The following is a 26,090-nucleotide window of genomic DNA, read 5'->3' as shown; positions in this document are numbered from 1 at the left end:
TTGTGTCATCAATTCCATTCCTAACATGTTTGAAACAATTTCAATGCTATGATTATCCCCTTTCTTTTTACATTTCGAGCAATTTATGTGAAGTTATTTTACAAATCGAATGCTAATAATATATAGTTATGGGTGCTCACAGGTCAGTCAAGCTCAGGCTGAGTATCAACTCACTAAATGATTTAAAACACATTGGGTTGTGTATCAATTTAAATAATGTCAATCAAGACACCATCGATTTTTTATTGATCTAGTTAATTAGGTTATGCCGACAATTGGGTTGATTGAGTTTTGGTTGAGTGTCAACCGACTAACTGACTTGATCATATATATCGGGTAGAGAGTACCAATCCAACAAATGCCAACTAAGACACCAATGGTTATTGACTAATTCAGTAAGGTTATGCCCACAATTAGGTCTATCAAAATTGTTGATTCCTCTCGTTGAAGACTCAAATTCAATGGTTTAAGCGTTGTTGAGGCTAACAGGCTAATGGAGATAGAGATCTCGGTTAAGTCTAGTGGAGATCCTGAGATCTCCATTGGATCTCACGATAGATCTTCGTCGAATCTCACCAAGCTTGATAAAAGGAAGACAAGGGATGGCAAGGAAAGGAATAAAGACCACCTATGAGTCGAGGCATTGTGCAAAGTTATTGCTTGGGTAGGTTTACAATCGATTTATAAGAATAGGAATCGATCTTCAATCGAAATTGGTCAAATTTAACGTTCTAAAACATGTCCACAATTGGATTTGGATCTGGCCAGGCCAAGCAAGTGAGTTTCTCTATCACCCCTAGTTGTAATTAACCTTGATCTTCACCAAAGGGTTCAAAATATGAATGGTTAGCATGATTTTAAGAATTTTCTTTGATCATAGGTGAGAATAAGTGTACTGTATTTAACTATTTTTAAATTAGGGACGAAAATTGACATAATCAATCATTATGGAAAAAATTGAACTATGGTACATGTTTAGAGATACAAATAGTTGTTTAGCCTAAAAAGGTCATTTTGACCATGCTTTCCCTTAGACTGAATTTGGTCATCCTTGTCTCTTTAGGCTGTTTGAAGGATTAAATGTCTTATTGAATTATGTTTAATTGGACATGATGAAACAACTAACTTATAATTTCTATAGCAGTTGGTGTAACATTGCTTTAAATTACACCATTTAATATTTTTTAATTGGATGAGAATTTTGGCAAATCCATTGTTGTATTGTATTATCTTTGTATATTCTCTATACTTACAAAATTTTAAGGTGATCAAGAATCGATAGTCATGCCATCAATCAATTGTTTAAATTCAAGTTTGTATAGTTTAAAATAATTTATAAAAAATAAGTTTATGAATCGAATGGTAAATAATAATCGATTGACATAAAAATTGGCATACATGTCAAGAATATATAGAACATGTAATCCAATGGTGAGATTTTCAAAATCTAAATTTAATAACAAATTACTGAGCGGTATAATATTGTTTAAAGTTACACCATGTGTAACTTGAAATACATACATACATACATACATACATACATACATACATACATATATATATATATATATATATATATAATTTGCACAGTCTATAGACAAATGTTCTAAAATTTGGCTGTCATGCATTAAGAGGGTGATCATAACCATCGGTTTGTAGTGCACTAAGTTGGAGGGCACTTAAAAAAACTAATACGCTCAACAAGTTTTCTCTTTGATTTATCCAAAAGCTCCTCTTCACCAATTCTCTCCCTTTTTTTTATTTTTTTTATATATAATAATACACAAGTCTAAATCGTGATAATTGATAACATATGGAAGGTTTCAGTTAATTTGACTCGTAAAATTTCTTATTGTCATATAAGAAATTTGTGGTTCAAAATATGCATCTACCAAAAATCAATTAATATTTTAGTTTGATAATATATATGTATATATATATAATTTGCACAGGCTATAGACAAATGTTCTAATATTTGGCTGTCATGCATTAAGAGGGTGATTCATAACCATCGGCTTGTAGTGCACTAAGTTGGAGGGCACTTAAAAAAATTAATACCCTCAACAAGTTTTCTCTTTGATTTATCCAAAAGCTCCTCTTCACCAATTCTCTCCCTTTTTTTTTTATAATAATACACAAGTCTAAATCCTGATAATTGATAACATACGGAAGGTTTCAGTTAATTTCACTCGTAAAATTTCTTATTGTCATATAAGAAATATGTGGTTCAAAATATGCATCTACCAAAAATCAATTAATATTTTAGTTTGATAATAAAAAGTAATAAGTAATCATTAAGCAAACATTATATATTAGAAATTCTATCTTATCTAAAAATAATTTTTTTTTTCTTTTAAAAAAATTATTGAGAGTTTAGGAGGTTTTCAGCTTTTATTGTTTGGAGGGAAAAAGTCAAGTTGTATTCCCCCTTTATTAATTGACTTTTACAATTATTCAAGCTATCAGCTATCACAGTTTCCCCATTAACCAATAGTCGAGTTTGTGTCACTAATCACGGGGCAAGCAAGATAAATAGATTATTAGACTCCTTCCAGTCCTTTGTATGGTTTTAAGGCAGTTGAAGGTTTCAATCAAACAGCTAATGCTGCCCGCAAGAAACTTAGCGCTTAGTCCGATATGAGGATGACATATTTCACGCCCATTTAATATCTCATTTATTAGGGTGATCTTGATTCATATATTCCATTTACATTATTAAGGGCAATTTTTAAGTGGTTCGGAGCACTCTATTTCGGGCTCTTGCAAAAAGGGTGGGCCTCACACGTGGGTCTGTAAGTTTTTTCCCATTGTTAAAGTTAAACAAATAGGGTGGGCCTCACACGTGGATCTGTAAGTTTTTTCCTATAAAGTCAATAGATATTTAAGGCCATATACAATTCTAAACGCATTCCTGAGTGCCGATTGAAATCTCAACATGTCTAAGATTGGTTAGCTCAACTAAGTTCCAATTGATTTAAAGCCGAATTTGATTCATTTATTTGTTAGGATGGAAATGAATCAAAGCCTAATTACGTGCACAAGAACTTTCAGTCAATGCTATTGTATATGATTGTGTATAGTTGTGATGGATGATCACATCATGATATGGTACATTCTCATACATATATAATAACCTAGCTTAGTGGATATTGTGTTGCTTTAGTAAAACAATATATTTTTTTTAAAGATAATTATAATATGCTGTTAATTCCGCAGCTCGAACCCTTTCTCTCCAGTTTTTCAAGTATTTTATGTATGAAAAGATGCCAATTCAACTAAAGTTGTTTCGGTAGACAGAAATTGATATTTAGATAAAGTTGTAACTGTTTAAGTTAATGTATTTGTACATACAATTGTGTCTATTCCTAAGAGATACATATTTGCTTATAAATATGAGGACCATGTTTGTAATCAGACACATGACTTTAGTTATGATCATCATCATAGTAAGACTGTGATTCACGTTTGGGACCGACAATATGACGTGCATTTTAAGATGAATCGTTGAAGACAACATATATGATAACTTTGATAGTACTGTGTATCATATTCATATGTACGACAACCTCGCCAAGGTTTTGTCTAATTTTACTTTTTTTTTTTTCTTTTTCTCTTTTTGGTAAAATACTTTTTTTCTTTTGTTACATTATATATACGAATTAAAAAGGTCGGGGAGACACATTTCAAACACTATTCTGTGAAAAATCTATTTCATGAGACTGTTAAGTTGATGCAATCATGCAAGTGCGAAAAGACATCCACCAAAAACAAAGAGAAGAAGTTAATATAGTGCATAGTTTTGATACCAACCTCAAATCACGGATCCATCTAACACTTACGATTCTGTGCCTTGTACGTGGAGAAGGTATCAATGATTGGAGATCTAGAGTTCATATTTCTTTTACACAAACATATTTTTTTAATTGTTGGACACTTTCTTTGATTCTATTAGGATATGTAATGGTTAATTAGTTTTAGATTAGTTTATTTTCACCTCAAAACTAAAATTTTTAAAGTATCACCATTTTTAAGGTATAATTGTACTTTTATACAATAAATAAAACAAACTTAGCAAACTCAATACCGTTTCTGCTAAGGCAAGCTCGGCCGAGCCAGGCTCCTTTTGCCTTGGCCAAGCTGTGAGTATGGTGTGGCCAAGGTGCCATGACATCGCTGTGTGTCGAGGTGTCCCATCACTAGTTCTTTCTTATCAATGTTAGAGTTGTGTGAGGAGTTTTATGTACAACTAGAGTGTGTGTAAAAGTGTGTATAATAGAATGTGTGCAAGTAATAAACACCACCCATAGCTAAATTAAAAAGTGTACAATGAAGTCATTATGTGACATATAGTAGTTATTAGTTATTGACTAGAAATGCTCAGTGGTGGCGCCACCTTATGGCCAGGGTGGACCACCCTGACCTGGAAAAAAAAATTTCTATATAATAATTTAAAATTTTATACTTATTTACATTTTAAAAAAATTTTGGGATCATCTTGAATTTTTTTTATGCCAATAAAATTAAATTTTGGTCCATAATTTGAGCAACTTAATTAACAATATATTGGGGTCTTTCAAGCAAAAAAAAAAAACTCAAAAAAAAAATTGAACTAAAATCTATAAAAAAAAAAATTATAATAAAACTACTATAGGCTGAGCAATGACTTGATTTCTTCGACTAAACACACTGCCCAATACAACACAATTTTCAACCTTTTATTATTTTTTATTACAATATTATTTTTCCTCACTAGACATATATTACTTACTTCTCATTTTTAATTATTTTTTCTTGTTTATTCTTAACCACGCATGTCTTCTGTATCCTTGATTTTTATACTTCATACTTTTAAATTTTATTACATTTTCATCTACACTTTTACATCTACGTTTTGCTTCCTCTTTATTCGTAACTTCTGTGTCTTCTACTAGTATCAGTGTAGCAATGCATATTCTCAAGTTTTGAGTCTCAAATTTCTCAATACGATTTTTTTTTAAGCTGTACCTTTGTTCATTTATTTTCTTTTCATTTTTTTTTTCCTTTTGAGGTTTTTTGGTTTACAAAATACAAATTTGTTTTGGTTTTAAGAACAATTTTTTTCAGCACAAACTTTATGCAGTTTGAATCTTGAATTTCAGCTGATATTTACCGAAACACCTAGAATAGACTGGAATAACTGGAAATTTTTTCCGAAGTGGAATAGGGTGGGTTACTGTTCCGGTTTGTTTACTGGCACGGTATTTTTCGGCCGTTACAGCTGGAACGGAATAAAATTAATAATATTGAATCAAACCTAATTACTTAAAGGCTAAAAAGAAATAAAATTGTGTAATTTATGCTTCTTAAGGAACACCTTGAATAAAATTTCTAGAACCGGCACTAAAAATGTTAACTTTACACCTTGAACGTGATAGCAAAAGGTTCATAAAATGTTACTGCAAAATAGATTTTAGTCATAGATGGTAAAGCAAAGAAATTAATTTCATTAGCTGCAAGGCAAAAGAAAGAGTTTACTTCAACATCCATTATTATCGCAAACATCTTTATCCAAAGGGCCAAGCTCAAGAATAGCACCTGGGGGCAGAGGTGCGATGAGGGTAGTCCAAAACTTCCATGACAAATAAAGTATAGGCACGTCACACACACGCAGTGTCCACGCATGATTTCCTCGTGCACTGGTTGCTCTGTCTCCTTGATTCGATACTTGTGGGGTCTTGTGCTGGCCCCCAGTAACTTATTTGAAAAAATTTGCAAGGGAACTCGAAATTCAATTTAATTTTTCTCTCAACTTCATAATTAGTGAATATTTATTTTAGGGAATTTGCTTTTTTCTTTTTATGAACTGGGCATTTGCTAACGAAGAATGGTAAAAAAAAAATTTATTTTTTATTTTTTATATAAAAATTTAAAAATATTTTTTTAAACCAATGTCTTTAGTTATTCGGTAACAAAATCCTTATTTTTAATTAGTATAATTTAAAAAAAAAATACCTTCAATATTGAATATAAAGAATAAGAATGCATGTTATAAGGCTCCATTTAGTGGGGAAAAATGGTGAGAGAATAAAAAAATATTAATAGAATTAATTTTTTATTATATATGTTTGGTAGAGAATATAAAAAATAGAGATTAAATTACTAGTATATTCTTCTTCTTATTATAAGGATTGAACAATGAGGAAAATTTTATACTTTTTTTTACTAATGTTATTTATTTTTTTTCAATTTTCCTCCCAATTTGGAAAGGAAAAAAAATTGTGTATCCAAGAAAACTTCAACTACTCCCATTTTCTGAGAAACATGTGCACATGTGCACATGTACATGTGCATGTGCATGCATATATAATCTATCATGTTAATATAAATCATGATTTAAGTCATTTCATCTTTTTCCCCCTAAGGATTTGGGCTCTATGAGTTGGAAATCATGGACCATGATGCGCCATTAAATTGACATTAACGAGAGCATAAAATATATGGAATAATAAAATCAATGGAGTCTAGATCATGCTCCTCCATTTATTATTTATTACCTTTTTTTTGTTGGGTGGAATTCATTGGTTATTAATTAATACACACAAATTGTGAATTATGATATAGAAATAAAATAGTAAGGTATGATAAATCTATTTGCTCATAATTAGAAATAAATTTTCTCGAGAAAAAATTTATTAAGGGCCCAACCGGGTTCGAACCGATGACCTCTTGATCTGCAGTCAAATGCTCTACCACTGAGCTATGGACCCACCCTCATGATAATACAAACATACGTAATTTATTGAGTATATTTGATTGGATATTTTTACCTATTTTATTAACAAAATTATTTATATGAGCCTTGGACGCACACTAACAAGTTATTGTGAGAAAGTGATCGAAAGAGGTAAAAAACTAATGTCAATTGTATTCTACTATTCGTACCTCTCTAATTTGAGAAGGAAAAGAAATATAGGTATTTATATTAACAAATAAAACAATATATAAAACAAAATATTGATTTTAATTGATTAAGGAAATATATAATCAAAGGTTATAATTAGTTTTTTGTATGTATGTGTAAATATATGGGTGTACTTGAAAGGGAATGAAAACCTCATAAAGAGCACACAAGGCACCAAGTTTCATTGTCTCGTGCAGTTATGGGAGCGGCATACTTTCCATTTTGTTATTATGAAGCCAAACGGCAATTTTTAGTCAGTAACATGGGTTGGCTTGGATTATTTTGCGCCTAAGTTATTTAAGTCTTTGACAATCACTTTTTTGTGGCAAGTAATAGTAAGTAATGTGGGTTGGCTTGGATTATATTTAGTGTTGTGTGTCTAAGTAGTTTGAGCCTTTCACACCCACTCTATCGTGTGTCTAAGTTGTTTGAGTCTTTTATAACCACTCTCTCCCGTAAACTCTCACTTTAACTATGTGAGGCACTGCACTTGCACATATTACATCATTTATTTATTATGATTAATATTTATCTTTCAAATAAAGAGTTGATGCCTTACTATTGTCTTTGACAATCACTTTTTTTTTTTTTTGTGTGTGCGCGCCAGGCAATAGTAAGTAACGTGGGTTGGCTTGGATTACATCACTTGGATTTCAAATAAAGAGTTGATGCCTTACATCACTTTTTTTTAGTGTTGTGAGTCTAAGTTGTTTGAGGTTTTGACAAGTGACAACTACTTCTTTGTGCGTATAAGTTGTTTGAGTCTTTTATAACCACTCTCTTCTTTAAAGGCGTAACATTCTCCTTTAACTAGGCACGTGCACTTGCACATAATTTTTTTATTATTATTACAATTCATTATTACTATCGTTGTTGTTGTTGTTATTATTATTATTATTATTTAGTTTTCAAATAAAGATTTGATGCCTTATTATTATCTATGATTTATAAATCATGGACCGTGATTTGAAAAATCATGAGAATCTATTAGTGAGTAGCATATAACATATATTGAATCATTGATTTCTTTTTCAAAAAATAAAATAAAATATATTATTTCACCCATTAGTGAGTAGCATATAACATATAGCATATAACATATATTGAATCATTAATTCAATAACTTAAAAAAAATTACATTCGCGGTTGAATTGTAACGTATTTCACCCAATGATAGTGCATACTCATTATATATATTATTATTATCATTATAAAAAAAATCTCAAATAAAAGAAGGGAAAAAAAGTAGAGAGTAAAAGTAGTATAAAACAAAAAGAAGCAATGAATCTAGTAATTTGGGATTTAATAATTTAAATGAATATTTTTTGATGAAAAAGAAATATAATGTCATTAAGGGCCCAACCGGGTTCGAACCGGTGACCTCTTGATCTGCAGTCAAATGCTCTACCACTGAGCTATGGACCCTTTCACACGATCCAAATACCTCCATAAGAAATAAATATAATCCTGAAAGCGTTAAACCCTAGAAAAGTAAAATCACATCACCTCCTTCCCGCCCTCTTCCCTCACGACGAAGCAGCAGCAAGAAGAGAAACCAAACAATGGCGACCCCGTACGGCATCAAGTTGGCCGTACACCTCATCACCAACCACTTCGGCACTCTCGTCGCCGTAAATCTCTCTCTCTCGCTCTCTCTCTCTCTCTCTCTCTCTCTCTCTCTCTGTAAAACCTATACATATATACCTGTCTCTCTGTATCTAATACGTTGTGTATCTTTGAAAATGCAGAAAGTGTGTGATAATCTTCTTCGAAGAGGACCTCTAACGCTCCAGCAGGTAATTCGGTACACGGAGCTCACTCCTCAACAGGTTAAGAACTCTCTCCTCATCTTGATCCAACACAATTGCGTCCAAGCTTTCACTCTCGAATCACAAGGTCATTTCTTATTCCCCAAATTGTGCCAATTTTGATTGTATTGGATTGGATTGGATTGTTTGAGTGTGTGTATAAGCTCAGACGTGGCTAGCGATTTTCGTTGGGTCGTTACATATATAGTATGGTAGGAGTAGTTGGGTTTAGGGTTTTTCATTGATTCTATTTTGTGTTATTTGTATAAATTCTAGCTACATAACGGTGACTTTACTGATTGGTTGCTTAAAAGAGCGTTTTTAAAACCCAAAACTCTGTTTTTAAAATCACAACGCCTCGCAGCTTTTTTGTTGTTATTTTATACATTGTGTTTGGGAGTTCATAAAAGAGCTGGTTGACTTTGCTGATAGGTTGCCATGACAATGTAGGATAATCCTGCAATGAAATAGAACTACCAAACTGTTCTAGACCATTTAGTTTCATTTATAGCTTATTAACAAATATACACACACATAAAAGAAAAGAAAGTACAATGTGGGAATTGGAGAATAAATTTAAGTTAAGAATTTGGGTGAAGGGTTTTCCATTATTTGGGTTACAAGTGACTCAAAAGTCTTGATAAAGATTAGTTTTTGGTTTGGCACTTTGACCATGGATTTTAAAGTTAAATACCCAATAAAGAGAGTTTGATTTGCAAACAAGATTTTTGAATTCAACTGTATTAATTTTTTTTAAAAAAAAAATCCACTGTGTTGGAATATCATGAAATTATGGTTTGCAAATGCAGGTAATTTGTGCCAATAAAAATTTGTTGGCTAAATTTAATGGAAAAGAATCAAAAGATACAAGTATATAGCTTTCCTAGCAACCAATGAGAGGGTAAACTAAACTCATGATGATGATACGAGTAACTATACTTGCAGGTGGTTTTGGAGATGGGCCAAAAGCTAATACCCAGTATTTGGCGTTTTTTAGTAACATACTCCATCGCATGAGGTTTCCCAAATTCTTGGAGATTGTGTCTCGTGAACTTGATCAAGAAGTTAGTATTTTTAGTTTTTGGTTTGATGCTTTACACGGTTTTTGAAGTCAAGATAAAATTATTTTATTGAGTTTGTTTCTTTGTTTTTGTAGTGTAAAGAACTTCTTGAGGGTTTGCTTCAGAATGGTAGGCTTACACTGGTGCAAATGGTTGAAAGAGCCAAATCGAAGAGAAAAGATGGCAAGTCTCTTATGAATTTCTTATTATTTTGAATTTCTGCTTGTATCCTAGATATAAATATAATACAAAAATATACAGGGAGTATTGCTTAGATTGAAGTTTTTGCCTAAAAAAGCTTCAGTAATTCTATATTTATAGTTTTTTGTGACTATAATTGATGATAACATACCATGTGATATCAATAAGAGTCTCTCAACAGCAACATCTGATCTTTAGACAATCAAGGGGCATGTGAGCAAGGCATAACAATAATTTAGAAAATCAGATATATTCTATTGTCCTTGGTAGATTAGATCACCTTAAAAAAATCAATTTTGAATAGTTTCAGTGTAGCTATCTACTGTCCATGTTGTATTAGTCAGATTTGGTGTTGCCATTTGGAGTTTGGAATATATCATAGATATTTATTATTAAAATAGATGTGAGATCATACCTATCCATAAAAACAGAAGAAGTGAGATCATAAAAGAAGGTATTAGATTATGTGGCAGAAAACATATAGTGTGATGATAGATTGGTGGATCACTGTCCTAAACAATTAAACACTGCCCCTCCTTTGAGCAATTTCCTGGGACTAATTTCCAAAAATATTGATGTGGATGGTCATCTCTAAGCAAGTACGGGTAAGAGTGTAATAGACTAATAGTCGTATCTTTGATGATACAGAAAGATCATAGGCTCAGTTGGAATCATTGCTGATTCAAACTTTGTTTGATTGATCTCTTCTTTGGGGTCTTACAAGTAGTATTTCCCTCTTATATTTCACAGAAAGATCATAGGCTCAGTTGGAATCATTGCTGATTCAAACCTGTTTGATTGGTCTTGCCTGTGGGGTCTGACAAGTAGCATTTCCCTCGTAGATTTCACAGAAGCATTTCACTCTTGTGCATAATTCTTATAGGTTCTGTTGTGTTCATCATTGTGAACATGAAGTAATCTTTTCTTTTAATAAAATATATTGACTTATAAAAAAGTATAGAAGTATGGTGAACTGTCAAAATATACCTAGTCAGAATGCAAACAAAAATAAATGTTAGATGGAAAATCAGAGAGTAAAAAGCTTGATGAGGATGGTGCATTTCCAGAGGTTGCACAAAAGAATACACACTTAACGTGATATCCTTGCCTGTAGACAACCAGTGCATGGCATCATTAGTGGACCTCTATATTTGTGTGTGATTAATGGAGTATAGGGCGCTTTTTTTTTAGGGGGGGTACTAAAAGGACTATAAAAGGACCAATCAACTTGGCAGGGCAACTGGGGCGTGGGCAAGGCATGTTGAGATGAGTCTGGAGCATGCATATTAAGAGGGCATTTGTGATTGGTTCCAAATCATAAGTTGGCATGTTTTTTGCATGAATGGATTTCCTACAAAATGCCCTTACAATTAACAGTGGACTCTTTCTTAGATATTCTAGTTTTATCATGTAATTCCTAATTTTCTAGGGCTTTTTTCTACTTATTTTGATTTTGTATACTTGGAAGTGCCTCCCCTTGCTAATGCTCTGTAGCTCAAGGGGCACCTCCTTATCCTTTAAGTACAGGGTGGAGAGTAAAGTTGTGGGTTCAAGACCCATAGGGGTACACCTCCTGTGCCTTTGCCTTGGAAATCCATATGGAGGGCCAAGACTACTATGAGAGTTTTTGTGTGTGTGTGTGTGCGTGTGCGGAGTAGGGGACCTAATTCATATGTTAGTCTTACTCCTTTATGTTTGATGTGGATTATAATTTATATGGAGGGAAAGAAATTGGCGTACTTTTGAAGATGTGGAGTCTCAACTCAATTGAAAGCATCCTTCATTAGTTCTCTTTATGACTGGTCTTTTGTTTAAGGTCTCACAGAATGTAACTGTTCATTACTTTATAGAGTCGATCCATATGTCGATATTTTTACAATTGGAATTCTTTAGGCTACTTCGTGTCAATTTTTACAAGGTAGTACTATGAAAAGAAAAAAGACCCATCGGGGGTACATGTATAACTTACTGATAAAAATAAAGATAAAAAGATGGAAATGCTTCCCCTTCCCCTTTACCTTCAATATGATAAAATATCTCAACAGGAAACCTTGGGTATCCAATCTTGAGTGCCTAACTCATATTTTTTGCCATGAACTCAAATATATGTAAGTACTTATCACCTTTATTAAGCAGTGTTTGTTTTGGATATTTGAGGTGTGAAAGGAAGAGGATGTGTATTGAGACTTGAGAGGAAAAAAGTACTTTGAGTTAGTAAAATTAATTGATTATCAAGTAGTGATACTTCAATATCTCATGAATGGCTTCTTTAGAAGTCTTATGCATCCTAAATTTATTTGATGATATTTCATTTAAGAGGAGAGTAATAGGGATCAATGCTTGCCTCCTTGTATATTGTTTTTTAATATATATGGTGAGGGGAAGATTCTTGGTTCCAGCAGACTAGGTTGGTTGTTCTTGGTGGAATGTTATGTTAGGTTCATTAGTTGGCATGTTGGAAGACTTGTCTGGAAATTCATCTTTGTGACTGCTGGATTATGTTGCCAAAGTATTTATAAACTATTTACTTTCCTCGAGTCTTTTGTTGTGCTACTTTAAGTCTAGAAGTTTCTTGATCAAATTTGATATGGAATTTTCCCAAGGTATAGGAAATGTTTCCCTGCATTAGGGTGGCTGTTTTGTTTAATTTATTTGCATGATTCTTCTCTTTGCTATGGGGTTGATTTGGAAGAGCAGACAATGGGTTCTCTAGAAGGTCATCCTTTATCCTGCAGAATTCATTCATAATTAGTTTATTTTTCTATCAATAATTCTACTTGTACCAGACTAGTTAAATAGGGGCCATCATCTGTGCAATTTGTAAAAGTCTATAGTTTTCAAGTGCAAGTGCATGGGGTCCAATTCTTGAGAGTGGTTGGTTCATGGAAAAATACTGTAAAGTAGGACTATATCCATATAACTTTTCAAAGACATGCTATGTAATGACCTTTTTATCCTGGAATAGTTCGAGGCGCTTAGCTTTTGAAAGATTGGATATAAATTATTCCCTCTGTATTTACTGAGGTGCCATGCTCTGACTATATTGTTGCTCTTCTAATAATCCTACACTTCTAGAATAGTTCAAGTTGTTTATATTCTTAAGTTTCTAAAGGATAGAATTAGATTGTTTCTGATATATATACAAACATGATATTAATATGTTGTTATACTTTTGAAGCGAAAACTATTATACTGATGTAAGTGATTCAGGTGATCTAATATGTCCTGCACACACACACTTTTCAGGATGTCGTGAAGATGTTGTACGAGAAGGCCTCACTAAGCTTTTGGCTGCCCATTTTGTTGAACGCTGCCCGGCCCCTGAACCACTTGTTCCTGAACAGGTTAAAGTAGAAACAACTTCCAAGAAACGAGGTACTAAATCTGCTAAGGTAATTGTTGACTCCTGTCAAATTTACTTGGTGGTGATTTTATGTTGTACAGAGATGGGTGACAGTTGATTATTCTTGCATTGCATGCACATATGCATATTCCATCTTTAGATCAACAGTGCACATGCTACTGGTATCTAAGTTGCAGTTATACTTTGTGTGAACTGTGGAGTGATGTTGGTATTGCTATGTGTAGATAAAAAGATTTTGATTAAACTTATTGCCCATATAAAAAAAAGTCAAACCGTGTAAGTCTAATATATTTTGCCTATTGGCTAAAATAGATAGTGCAAATGCACAAATTTTTTAAGTTCAAATTTTACGAAAGTTCTTTCAATTTCTTCAAGTTTTTATTTAGTAAATTTGAAAAACACTCATCAATGGACAATATGATAATAATCTAGTCATAGAAAGTTTAATAATATATATATATATATATTTCTTTTTTTGAAAAAAATTTATATAATTTTCTTATACTTTTAAAAATCAAATCTGTGATAACTATATGATTAAACGAGGAATGGGTAGACTATTGAATCTATTGATCACTTACTTCTACATTGTCCAGTAGCTCAAGAGTTGTGGAATATGGTGTGTTCCCTGTTTGGTGTTCATTGTGTCATGCCGCGTAGTGTTGTGAAACTTATAGCAAGTTGGTTAGGCAAGTTTAATGGACTCAAAACTAAGGTGCTTTGGAGCATAATCTATCATTGTCTTATGTGGGTCATATGGATGGAAAGAACGTACTTTTTAAGGGGATTAAAGGTCGGTTCATAAGTTGAAACTTGTCTTCTTTTAGACTTGGTTTAAGTGAGCAAATGCTTTGGGTGTTGTTACTTTCACGTCTCTGCCTGGCATGCTTGATTTTTGTACTTCCATTGCTGTTTAGTTTCCTTTTTTTTTTTGCCTTTTAGCACACTTCCTTTTTTCATCTTTTTTTCCTTATTTTAATTTCAATGAAGTTTATTACTTATTGATAAAAAAGGAAGTATATGGCTGAAACAAAATATTTCCAAAATGCAAAGACTAGAGAGTCCAGAATAGTAAATTGTCATGGTTCATGTCCTTCGACAGGTAATTTATATAGATGGATAGATAGATAGTGTAATATTGCACACTAAGAATATTGTTTTTGTAATAAATCAATGGTCCATGTCATTTGCTTCAAGATTGAGCAATTAATTTTAATGAATTTTATTTTCTTAAAAGAAAAAAACTTTTTCAAAAAGCACCTAAAAAGTGTGCTTAAGGCTTGCTTCATTAAAAGAACTCCGCTTTGACAAAGCGAAGCGCTTAGACATTGGGGTTTTGAGCTTTAAGCACACTTTCACAACATTGCATTTAAAGATAGAATTGGTCGCTATAAATGAAAAGATGCAGGGGAATCACTTGAGATGGTTTGGTCATGTGCTTGATTTAAGTCTAGGGAATAAGAAGAAAAGGTAGAGGAAGACCTAAAATAACATAAAAGTAGTAAAAAAGGATAAATCAATTGAGGAGACAATAAAGAGTGTGGCATGTGGCCGATCTTGATTTGTTGAGGATTCATAGATGACCCAAAAATTTTGAGACTAAGGCTTGATTGTTGATTGTATTTGTTTCATAAATTAAGTGCTTTACTTATTTATGGTTATTTATCATTTTTTCACTTATACTTTTTTTGTAAATATCTATTAAAGAGCTTTTGGTATGAGGGTTATCATTTTGAGTTAATATGGTTACTAAGTTTGAGTGCTTAAAATTTATCTTTCAGTTGGGATGGGGCTTAATAGAGTTTGTTTGAAATTATCAATAATCCATAAAGCAAGTGAAATGAACTATTAGGATTGAGTCTTCTATCAAAAGATAATATTAAGCTACACAATGTTGGGTGGCTCTTTGCCTTCCAAATTCTTACCTTCTTAGAGGTTGAAGTTGAATTCAAGAATTACTCCTTATCAAAGACTAAAGAGGGAGAGGTACAACTTGGCTAAAGGGGGGATGTTAAAATTAGTGTTTGATTTTGCCAATGAGTTCTAGTTGAAACAACACCTTCTCCTTCCATAAGAAGTGGTGGAAGGTAAGATTATGGGTTCAAAACCTACTGGGGGTGTGTAAAGTCTTTGATTTCAAGCTATCTTGCTTTACCTTTTGGTAATCAAGTTGCACCATCAATACTTTTAGTTCATAATCTATTTACTCATACTTAAAGCGTAACTTAGAAAAATATTTTAAAATAAAAATAAGTACAAGAAAAAAAAAATCTTGAGTATGTAATGATGTAAGCTACATTTGGATTCTTATAATTCCCTTCTAAATAAATGCTAACAGATAAATGAAGAGTCTGAGACCATAGAACAACGTGTTTTAGCAGCAGCAGGGCCTATGGAAGCACAAAGATTTTCCATGATAACAAATACTGAATTTGATGTCAATGGAGAAACAAGCACAGATGATTCCCCTAGTTTGATTGTTGGAGAAAAGGTTGGTATATGAATTGTCATTTCAGGTTGCAGGGTTACTTGAATTGTGATTGTAATTTTCTCATTTTATAGCGTAAGCGTGATTCTTTGGAATTGGATAGAGAATCTACAGCTGAAGAAGGGGAAGTAGTTCTTTGGCGTGCCAATTTTGAGGAATTTCTGCGTCGTCTTAGGCATATGGTTGGTTTTTTGTTATCTCTCTCTCTCTCTCTCTCATGCTCAATTGTCTAATGTTTTGCATCTTGCAGTGTCATGTTCTACCTGTTCTTTTTATATCTTCAGATGAATCAAATTGGTCCTTTTCCTTTCTATCCTCAATATTTTCTTTTGTTTTTGTTTTTTTTCTATGCGAGATGAAATGTTTTAAACTTCAATTCACTATTTTTATATTAGCTTTGATATCATAATTGAAATAGTATGTTGTGTGTATGTTCTAGGCATGCATTGAGAATGTGAGATCATCCCTGGATGATGGAGCTGTAAAAGTCTTAAAAGCAAAGCTGGATGCAACTAGAGGTTTAGAGAAGAAAGTGAAAACAGAAAAGTCAGGTAAACTGCGAAGTTTTTATTTATTTATTTTTTTTTAATTTTTAATTTTTTAATTTTTATACTTTATGTTTTAACATTATATTTAGATTGTGATTGATTCGCGCATGCACACACACACACACACACACACACACACACGTACTATCTATTTAGGTTTGGCTTATGAGAAATGGAAAGATATATGATGTCTGATATTGAAGTCCTCATATGGTGCTTCCAATTCTGGATAGGCAATCACATGGGGAAATGATCTAATCAGTACTGGTGTTGGATTGGGCCTTTTTGGCCTTTTGAAGAACTTATACCTAGTAATAAGTCTAAATAAGGAAGAACGGATGGGAGAGCAAAATTCAGCAGTACTTAATAATCATAAATTGCATGCAAGATACCTTTTACTATGGTTGCTAAGTGATGCAGCCTGCAGGCCTAGACTTAGTTTGCTCACTATAAACTACTCTAGCTTATCTTGGTTTGTTTGGGCAGTCCAATTGTTTAGTCAGCCCAGGCCCCAGACATTAGATGGTTTATATCTAGGATGCAATTTAAGAGAGTGGAAGTGGGAGGGAGCATGAGAGTGATATTTTACAATTCATAAGCTCCACACAATCTACAATATATATGTGTAATGTGTATATGTACTTGTTTTTTTTATTTCTGGTTATATAATTTGTATGAAGGTAGAGTTCGTCTTCTGGTAAGGAACTAATCTTGGGGCATTTCTTATAATTGAGTTTCTCTTGCTGTACAGTGCTTTCATTTTGGATTAAAGAAAAAAAATGGGTTAATTTATTCCAATCACAGCGTGGATAGTGGTTCAGCACTCTCTTCCACAGATTATTTTCCATAGGTCTAGGTTTATATATCTGTAATTAATATCTAGTGAATGTATCACGTGGCTTTTCAATTAGTATCTAGTGAAAGTATCTTTTCACCTAAAATTAAGTAGTGTCCAATGTTTTAATAAATGGGGACCAGATCGGTGGTCCAACTGTGAACTGCTTCCTTACACTGTCCAATTAATCTTAAATAACTGTATATGTGAATAACCACTCTAAAGTCTAAACTGTTGACCTGCGGGTCTAACTGTGCAAATCAGCAACCTCTTCTTGGGTCAAGTGGGTGAGTGGCTTGAGTTTCTGTCTTAGAATGCCATTTCAATAACACGGCAACCCCATACTTCTTTTATCAGCATGCTGCTAAGGGTGTTTGGCCTTTAAAAACACTTCCCCCAAAACACCATAGTCCCCATTCTTGACCAAATATACTGGCAAATGCTTAAATAGAGAAACACCCAGTCTGCTGGCTCCCATTGTCTGTCTACGAGCCACCCTTTACAAAACACACCTGGTGCGAGCACCACTAGGGCATAGATAGATTAGATAGCTATTTTCTATACCCCTTATTTCTGTCTTCAGTATCTTGAAATTGATCTTTGTGGCCTTTATTATTTACTTCTGTATCTTCAAATTTGGTGGCATTTATTATGATTGTAATTGGGAGCCTATAAGAGGAGGCTCCCCAGACATTTTGTAGCAGTGTATTTTGATAATAAGAGATATTCTCTGAGTTTGTGTTCTACGTTTCGTGGTGATGCCAAACACCCTAAGGTGGTGAAGACTAGGGTTTTGTTTTGTTTCTCTTATATTCTATCTTATACCTACACGTTCTACATCAACACCTATCCCAATTTTGGTAAAAGCGTCAAGCGCACGGATCTCATGGAATCTAGGAATGGAGGCTCTAAGATGTTGTTCTATATATTTAATTATTTGTATTTTAATTAATTAATTATTAAATTATTTATGAAATCATGGTCCAATTTATGAAATTATTCCCCCTGGTTCTTTATTCAGTCTGGTTTTTGAAAGTATCAAAACCATTTAGTTGTTTAGGTAGAAGTGGAGTTAATTATATTAGTTCTAACAGTTTTTTCTTTGTCTTATAAGAAGTCCAAAGCTTGTAAGGTCATAAGATAAAAACCCATGCCTTACGTCATTCATATTGAATATTGTATTTTAATAGAGTGGAGAAACTCCGAAGAGATATCTTGCGTGGGGGATGGTAGATATGTCTAAATTGCATGTGGTTGATCAGGGTTGTGGTGTGTTCTCCATTGAAAGAGTGAGGATTAAGGATTTGTAAATTGAGTAGTTTTAATCAAGCCCTCTTAGAGAAATGGTTGTGGCAGTTTGGAGTTGATAAGGAATATTTCTGGAGATGTGTTATTTCTGTGAAATACAGAGAAACATGGGGGCAATGGAGGTGCTTAGGGGATCGCATGGAGATGGTTTGTGGAAGAGTTATTAGAGGAGGGCGGAATACCTTCTCTAAATATAAGAAGTTTGTTATTGGGATGGCTCTCATGTTCATTTTTGGTCTGATCCATGGTGTGGGACTGCTCTCTAAGAGATCTCTTTCCTAACTTATTTACATTGGCCCTGGATGAGGATGCTTTGCTAGTGGTCTTGGTATGCGGCATTGGAATCCTCAACTCACTTGATCCTTTTAGGATTGGGAATTAGAGCCTGTAGAGTTTTTTTTTCTTTGTTATCTAACAGGAGGACCAATCATCTTGGAGATTGTCTAAGAATGGAAGGTTTGAAGTTCACTTGTCCTATGAAATTATGAGACAGTCCACAGGTGTTCACTTTCCCTGGAGATGCATTTAGGGTGCTTGTAAATTGGTGCTGTATGTGCAAGAATAGTGTCTTGTAGTTATGTGAACTAAACTTTTGAGAGTATTTCGTAGTTAATATGATTCCTTTCTTTTCAATTCAGTTTACTTTTTCAGTTATCAAAAAAATCAATTTACTTTTTCGTAATTTAGTTGCTTAACTTGCTTGTACTAAGCTAATGCATTTCTTTTTCTTTGCTCATATGCGTTATATGGGTTCTTTTTAAATTTATTTTCTAGAACATGCTTTCTTTTCTTAGAAATCGTGACATAAAAAATGGAAACAAGAGAAAAGATTCACAAGTCTTTCCTCTGCATTCATTTCTCTCCAATACCATTATCCCATTCTAACTCATAAGCTTATTTTTCTGTATTACATGTTCCAGTTCCCCTATCACTGGATAACATTTTTGAAGAGGTTATAAAGAGTGAAGAAGGACGTGTTATGACCTTAGACGATGTTAGAGCTTCCCTTGTCCAGTTGGGTTGTCCTGCCTCTGCTAGAGGGACAGCTGACTCATATAGTATTGGTATCCCATTCCCTTTGTCTAATTTCAGTTTTTTATTTTTTTTTATTTTTTATTATCTAGGAAGCACGGACATGGACACGGGTATGGAAAGGGTGCAACACGGCAATTTTTGAAAATTTAGGACACGATATTGCGGGGATACACATAAAAATAAATTATGAAACATATATATTTTATATTTTAAAATATTGTTATGCATTTATTTTTTCATATAATGTTATATATATATATATATATATATATATATATATATATCTCAATTTTAGAGCAATAATGGATAAAAAGTGAATTCATGAGTAATAAATGATGTTTAGATATTAGAATATAAATCAAGAAAAAGATCCAAAGGGGTAAATAAAAGATAACTAGATAAGCGTTTAGGATTGAAAACTAAAAGATAAGTGTCCCTCCTGTGTCCCGCAATTTTCAAAAAAAAAAAAAAAAGGACAGTTGGGACATGCGTGTGGAAGTGTCCCAAACATGTCTTGTGTCCGACAGGTATGGTACCTATTTGGTGTCCGTGCTTCCTAGACTCTTTATCATCTTGTGATATAAAGCTGTCACATCATTAATGAGTTCACTCAATCTTTCTATTTAGCTGGTTTATTTTTTATTTGGTCTCTATTGACACATTCATATGTGTTGTTCAGATTTGAAGAAAATTATTGAATCAGCACAGAATGATGAGGTTTCTTGACTTATGTTTTGTTTCAAAATATATGAGAATTCATAAATTCCATCACCAAAAGATGTCTTACATTTTCTTCACTGCAGGTAGAATCAATTGTGTTGAAAAGATATGGAAGGGATGCTTATAGAATTTTCAGATTACTGTCAAAAAATGGCCGTCTAGTTGAGACTGATAAGGTAATTGATAAATTATTGCTTGTCCCCAAAAGTTTAAATTGTTAGGAAATGGTGATTTTTTTTTTTTTTTTTTTTCATTTAACCATTCTAACACTTCCCTCTGTCTTAATTTGTGTGCCTAACCTGTGTGATTTTAACTTTTTTTAAGTGGGAGGTAGATTGGAGATAGGGTTCGAACTCCTAACCATATGCTCTAATACTGTGTCTCTGGAAGCGTGTTTTGGGCATTCGAAGTTCATTACCCTTACACAAATATTATTTATATATGTGGGTGATTACAATGATAATTCTATTTTGCCTCTGACTCGATACAAACCCATAACAGTAATAACTAGTTTCACTAAAAGCAATTTTTCTTTGTCAGTCACTTGTTTTTTCCATGACCTTTTTTGGAAGCAATTGCTCTTCAAAGATGCTTTTTCAGATATACGAAGGATATGTTTGATGTGTTATTTAATCCAACTTTTTCCTTAATGTAGATTTCAGATACCACATTTGTGGAAAAGAAGGATGCGCCCAAGATTCTTTATAAGATGTGGAAGGATGAGTACTTGCATATGGAGGTGAATGGCTGTCATTTATACAATATATGTATCAATATTTCATATAAGTATTAAGATTTAGGTCAAAATTATCCAATATATTTTTGAAAATACTAATGCTAAATGAGATTTTTAAAAACCTGAGTTCCTCTTGTACGATTTTTTTGGCAGGGTCATCATGCTCACACATTTGAATTTCTTTTGGGTTTTGTTTTTTTGTTCTACTCTTACTTGAGTTAATATTTTTATTTCATTTTCTTCATTTTAGTTGCCCCTATTAGGTTAGATTTCTGATCGGATTCTGCTTCCCTATTTTTTTTTTTTTTTTTTTTTTTTTTTTCACTTTTTTGCTCTCTCTCTCTCTCTTGCGTGTGCCCCGGCACACAAGGACTACAGCGAATTTGGGATTGAAAAGTCTTTTCCAATTTTGTACTGAGGTTGGATTCAAAGTAATTAGTACTTATTTTTCTAAACCTCTCTCTCACTCTCTCTCTACTAATATAAACCCTAATTTTTTTTTAAAAAAACTTTATCAAAAGAAACACTTTAAACTCTAATTCAATTATACTCATATGCAACACAAAGATAGAAAAGGCTAGTATATATCTGTACCCATGTGTTTTGTGTGTGCGCGCGCACGACTTTGTGAGTTCTTTATGATAATTTTTAATTCTCCTTGCAGAAATTAGTTTTAGCACCAAATAGAAATATATTGTTGTGGAAAGTAAATAAGCGCCCTCTGTGGGAACATGTACTAGATGAGATGTTCCATGCTGCTTTAAATTTGAGTCTACGAGCAGCTTACGAATGGGATAAGGAAAAAGAGGTATGTAGAATATGAACTACTAATCTCTTGTGTGCCTTCCCTTTGAATGAGTTCTTATTTATGTTGCTTATGGTTGTTTCCTTGTCAAACCTCTTTGGAAGTGGTAACCTTTTCCATGAATGCCTCATACTACTAGGCTCATGGCTTCATGCATATTGGGAGGAGTTTCTAATTGAGGAGTTTTATGCATTAGATTACATTTTCTTCTTATATCATCGATACTTGCAAAATCTCTAGAAAATCCAAGATCAATAGCTATGCCATCAATCAATTGTTTGAATTGCACATTTTTGTAGTTTAAAATTATGTATAAAAAATAAGTTTGTAAATCATATAGTAAATAATATCTGGTTGGCACAAAATTTGATATGTGTGTTAAAAGTGTAAAAAACATACAATCCAACAGTTAGATTTCAAAATATGTAGCAATGATAATATTTTTTAAAGGAAGTTGTAGCCTTAAACTACAACTATGTTTGTAGCCAAACTTTGTCCTTGTTTGAATCATCAAGGTTGTACTGTTGTTTCTTTTTGGGAGTACAAGTAGTGGATTGGAGTGCTGTTGATGGCTTGGAGATCTTTGTTTGTACCAGAAATTTATTATTGGGGCTACTACTGTGTCTAAACCATTGTTGCATTTTGTGTTTCATGACACGGGTGGGTTGTAGCCAGAGATGAGGCCGCACTAGAGCTTAGGGTGCAAGCTGGGGGGCCATGGTTCAAGATTAAGGGGTCAGGAGGAGTTTGATGGGTATTAAAGTAACCAACTCTTGGCGGTAAATGATTGTCTGCATTGCTAGCAACCCTCTTTCACTTGGACTTTTTACTTCAATGTGGATGACTATATTTATTTGCCTGTGGGTATTATGCTTTGTGCTCAATAATTTCCATGATAATACTCAGTTGACTATTAAGAAGAATACTTTGTCCAATTTTACTCCCAATGAATTGCACTAATTTAAATGTCTTACCTAATTTTTTTCTCATTTTTTTATATTATATATTTTTATTTTAAGAAAGGCAGAATGCTTGCACTTTGGCATCAAAGATGCTATGACACTTTTTAGTGGGGTTTGGGACTTGGGAGTGTTTAGAATAGTAATCCATTAAGTTTATTGTAAAATCTCATGAGAAACATGTGAGCAAGGATATGTGGTCTCTTAAGAGAATCCCACTTATCAGTTTGGAAAATTGTCCTCCAAATTAATTTAGTGGAAAACTTTATTGTTAATCCTATGATAATTGGTGGATTTTAAGTCACCTTACCATTAATCAGTATCAAAAGGCTTAGATCATCATATTTTGAAATTCTTCAGCAAATGTCTATTTGTTCGTTTTTCTTATATTGTTCTGCCAACAGGTGCATTCAGAAGTGATTTTCTTTGCTTTTCTGATTTGATTTCTTCTATATGGTTTGTTGTTTTTGATTTCCTGCTTCTGACAAGTCTATATGCAGTTTGCAAAAGGGAACAGTTCTTAGACCAAATAATTTAACTGGCCTGATACTACTGAAATTATACCAGAACCTGACTGAAAGCACTGAGAATAATAGAATAACTGAGACCTTGACTGCAAAATAGTAGTTGAATCCGTTCCCGACAATGAAGGGTCTTTGCATCCTAATTAATGTTAAGATGTTCAATCCAGTCCAAACAGTTTAACCACTCATTGTGAAACTCCACACACATTTCCTTTTGAATAATATTTTTTCCCCCGTTCTTGAATTTGTTGCATTAGTATTTTAAAATCACTTCACTGTTTCTCTTTGGATATTCAGATTCCTCTATGAAATTTAGTTGTTAAATCACCGGCACTTTCATCACCTTGTTACAACCATTATTACACCTTTATTTTGATAAATGTATGTACTAATAATTTTCTATGTTAAAACTCCTTCCAGGTTATAAACCCCCTTGAAGCTATGACAAAAGAGGAAAGACAAAAACAAAAGAACATCAGGATTCTCCTGGATTCATCGCTGCTGAAACTTGATGATGCTATCATGCTTTTCCATAACTTCTGAATATATTAAGTCCTGCCTATGACTGGCATATCTTTAAATGAAAAGGAGGGATGGTTTATGGGTAACACATAACTTGTTTTCTTATTTCCTTTACTTGGATACAAAGCAAGTATTAATAGAACTGATGAATAAGAAAATAGAAAACTTTAGAATCATATTGTGTTTCATGTAGTCTGAGTGTGATCTAGGTTCCCCTTCCCCCAGCCCACCCTGTGGTAATCAGTTTGTGTTTGTTGCCATTTCTTTTTCAGTTGATAGGTTCCATTTTTCTTTTCAATTTTTGTGACTAGGCTTTGAAACAGCGGAAATAGTGAGAAAACAATTGAGGTGTGTGTTGAGTTTTGTTTGTTTGTTTTAATTTATAAAAATTTTATGATTTTTTTTTTCAAAAAATAAAGTGAACATTTTTTTTAGGCACCTTGAGTTTAGGTTCCAACGGTAATGATATGCAGTCTTCAGCCATGAAAACTTGATTTGATGCCTTTGAATCAGTTTTAAAAACCCAAACAGGGAAAAACACCATTCAAGAGGGCTGCATGTAATGCATGCATGGAGCATTATTTACTAATTTTACTTATAGCTGATAAACTACTATAAATCAAAGAACTATTCCATAAGTTGCTTTTACACCGTACGCGTGAGCTGTTCCAAAGAAGTATAATTGACAGGATAAACCTCAGTCATGTCAGGATGAAAATAACCCTAAATTCTGCTAATATCGGCAGGCTTAAGATCTTCATTAACTCTGCTTTAAGAAATTAACTCCAAAACTTTTGAATTTAAACTTTTCTTTGGAAGGAAATAAATCAAGAGGGGGATAAATTTATATACCATTTTCTATAATGATTTGGGTCATTAATGTCAAATGATTTTCTTTTAAACTTAAAATTTGAACTCATATTACCGCCCAACCTTGATGCGGTGGTCATTCCACAAGTATACATACTTGTGGGGGTGTAAGAGCAAGAGTTGAGGTTCAAATTTTTAGGGGGAATTTTACACATATACACTTATATTGGACTAGAGTAAAAATTCTATCTTGTATAAAAAAAAAATTGAACTCATCATTTTATTTAGGAGTTTTTATTTATTTATTTATTTTTCGTTTTTATAGAGTAGACCCAAAGCGCGAGTTAAAAATGCCCGGGTTAGGGTTCTGTCTGGTTGAGGTGCTAGTTGGGCTTGAAAACAACCAGATGCGACCCATAATTAGCTCCATATGCCATCAACCTTGGACTCAAAGAGCATAGTATATTGATTAGCCCCGTCAGTCACGACCGTGACTTTACTGGTCCCCAGTGCAGAGTCTAAGTGCACATTTTTGGGGTCATTTACACATTGACTAGAAGTGGACATTGATTTTGCACCAAAATTGACACAGTGGATCCAATAACAAAGTCATTTTCCGAAAATGCACCGTTTGAAGGAGGATATGATATGCATGCACCTATTATGGCACATGAAAAAACAGTGCTAATTGGTACAGTAATATTTGCAGATTTTAGGGCTGCATTGCATGGCACCATACACAAATGTTGCTAGAGACCCCAGAGAATGACCTCGTTGCCTGTGGTTACGTCCCTAAATTCACTGCTGTGACATGTGGGATAACGTTATTAGCAACCCATATATAGTGGCTGAATTTGGATCTGATGCTAGATGTTGGATGTCTTCGTTTCTAACTCCTTGGACAACTTTTATGTTACAGGGTTGGGTTCGAAAATCCAAACTTTGGTTATATTTCTTGATTTCAATAGCCCAATGGCCGCATCAGGGACTGGAAGATTGTCACCTAGTAGTCTATAATTCGTACCAACGCCTTGGGCCCTTTGTCAACAATAGACTAGAATAGACGTTGGAAATTAACAAATTTTGGAGAATAGAAAAATGTCCAGTCTTATAAACTTTAACAACACTTTGAAAGAGTTCCTAAAAAAAAAAAACACCCATTTTTATTTTTATAAACAATAAAATCAAATAACCATATTTAAAATACTTATATCATTTCATTTTGAGTACTCTTCTAAGTATCTCTCTATTTTAGTCTTGTTTCTCTTATTAGTTGCAAAGTCACCTCATTAGGAATGACAAAATACCTCCAACTTACCCTACTTCTATCTTACCGTGTTCTCAGTCTACGCAAATTTTTTCAATCCTAAAAAAGGTGGGTGGGAAGGAGACATATACTCAGGATTAGACCTTGAACAATACCCTT

At 33.3% G+C, this 26,090-nt stretch overlaps 1 protein-coding gene and 2 non-coding genes across 6 annotated transcripts; 1 reads left to right on the top strand and 2 right to left on the bottom strand.

Annotated features, from left to right (window-relative positions):
- Positions 1 to 6,674: 6,674 nt before the first annotated feature.
- Positions 6,675 to 6,746, bottom strand: TRNAC-GCA (transfer RNA cysteine (anticodon GCA)). The gene has a single exon. It is a non-coding gene; the product is annotated as a tRNA-Cys (tRNA).
- Positions 6,747 to 8,293: 1,547 nt separating this feature from the next.
- On the bottom strand, positions 8,294 to 8,365 carry TRNAC-GCA (transfer RNA cysteine (anticodon GCA)). The gene has a single exon. It is a non-coding gene; the product is annotated as a tRNA-Cys (tRNA).
- A 76-nt stretch (positions 8,366 to 8,441) lies between these two features.
- LOC142618224 (uncharacterized) lies at positions 8,442 to 24,030 on the top strand. Of its 4 annotated transcripts, XR_012841219.1 has the most exons (15): positions 8,442 to 8,571; positions 8,689 to 8,836; positions 9,694 to 9,812; positions 9,905 to 9,992; positions 13,257 to 13,402; positions 15,713 to 15,865; positions 15,937 to 16,044; positions 16,302 to 16,413; positions 19,474 to 19,617; positions 20,268 to 20,305; positions 20,392 to 20,484; positions 20,964 to 21,047; positions 21,709 to 21,852; positions 22,521 to 22,628; positions 23,753 to 24,030. XR_012841219.1 is itself a non-coding variant. In XM_075791132.1 (14 exons), exons 1-14 carry the CDS (start codon positions 8,503 to 8,505, stop codon positions 23,873 to 23,875), a joined length of 1,569 nt encoding a protein of 522 aa, XP_075647247.1. In that variant the 5' UTR covers positions 8,442 to 8,502; the 3' UTR covers positions 23,876 to 24,030. The 4 variants fall into 4 exon arrangements, 3 of the variants coding, with proteins under 3 accessions (XP_075647247.1, XP_075647248.1, XP_075647249.1); XM_075791132.1 differs by lacking the exon at positions 22,521 to 22,628; XM_075791133.1 differs by lacking the exons at positions 21,709 to 21,852; positions 22,521 to 22,628.
- Positions 24,031 to 26,090: the final 2,060 nt, after the last annotated feature.

This window comes from Castanea sativa, chromosome 12 (genome assembly GCF_040712315.1).
Source record: "Castanea sativa cultivar Marrone di Chiusa Pesio chromosome 12, ASM4071231v1".
NCBI lineage: Eukaryota > Viridiplantae > Streptophyta > Magnoliopsida > Fagales > Fagaceae > Castanea > Castanea sativa.
This window is presented reverse-complemented; position numbering and strand designations above follow the sequence as displayed.

Excerpts from the sequence above, each read along its gene's own strand:
- LOC142618224 (XM_075791132.1), top strand. The coding sequence starts at position 8,503 with ATGGCGACCCCGTACGGCATCAAGTTGGCCGTACACCTCATCACCAAC. Across the intron at positions 16,045-16,301 it reads TGCGTCGTCTTAGGCATATG|GCATGCATTGAGAATGTGAG; the intron begins GTTGGTTTTTTG and ends TGTATGTTCTAG. Across the intron at positions 20,306-20,391 it reads AATCAGCACAGAATGATGAG|GTAGAATCAATTGTGTTGAA; the intron begins GTTTCTTGACTT and ends TCTTCACTGCAG.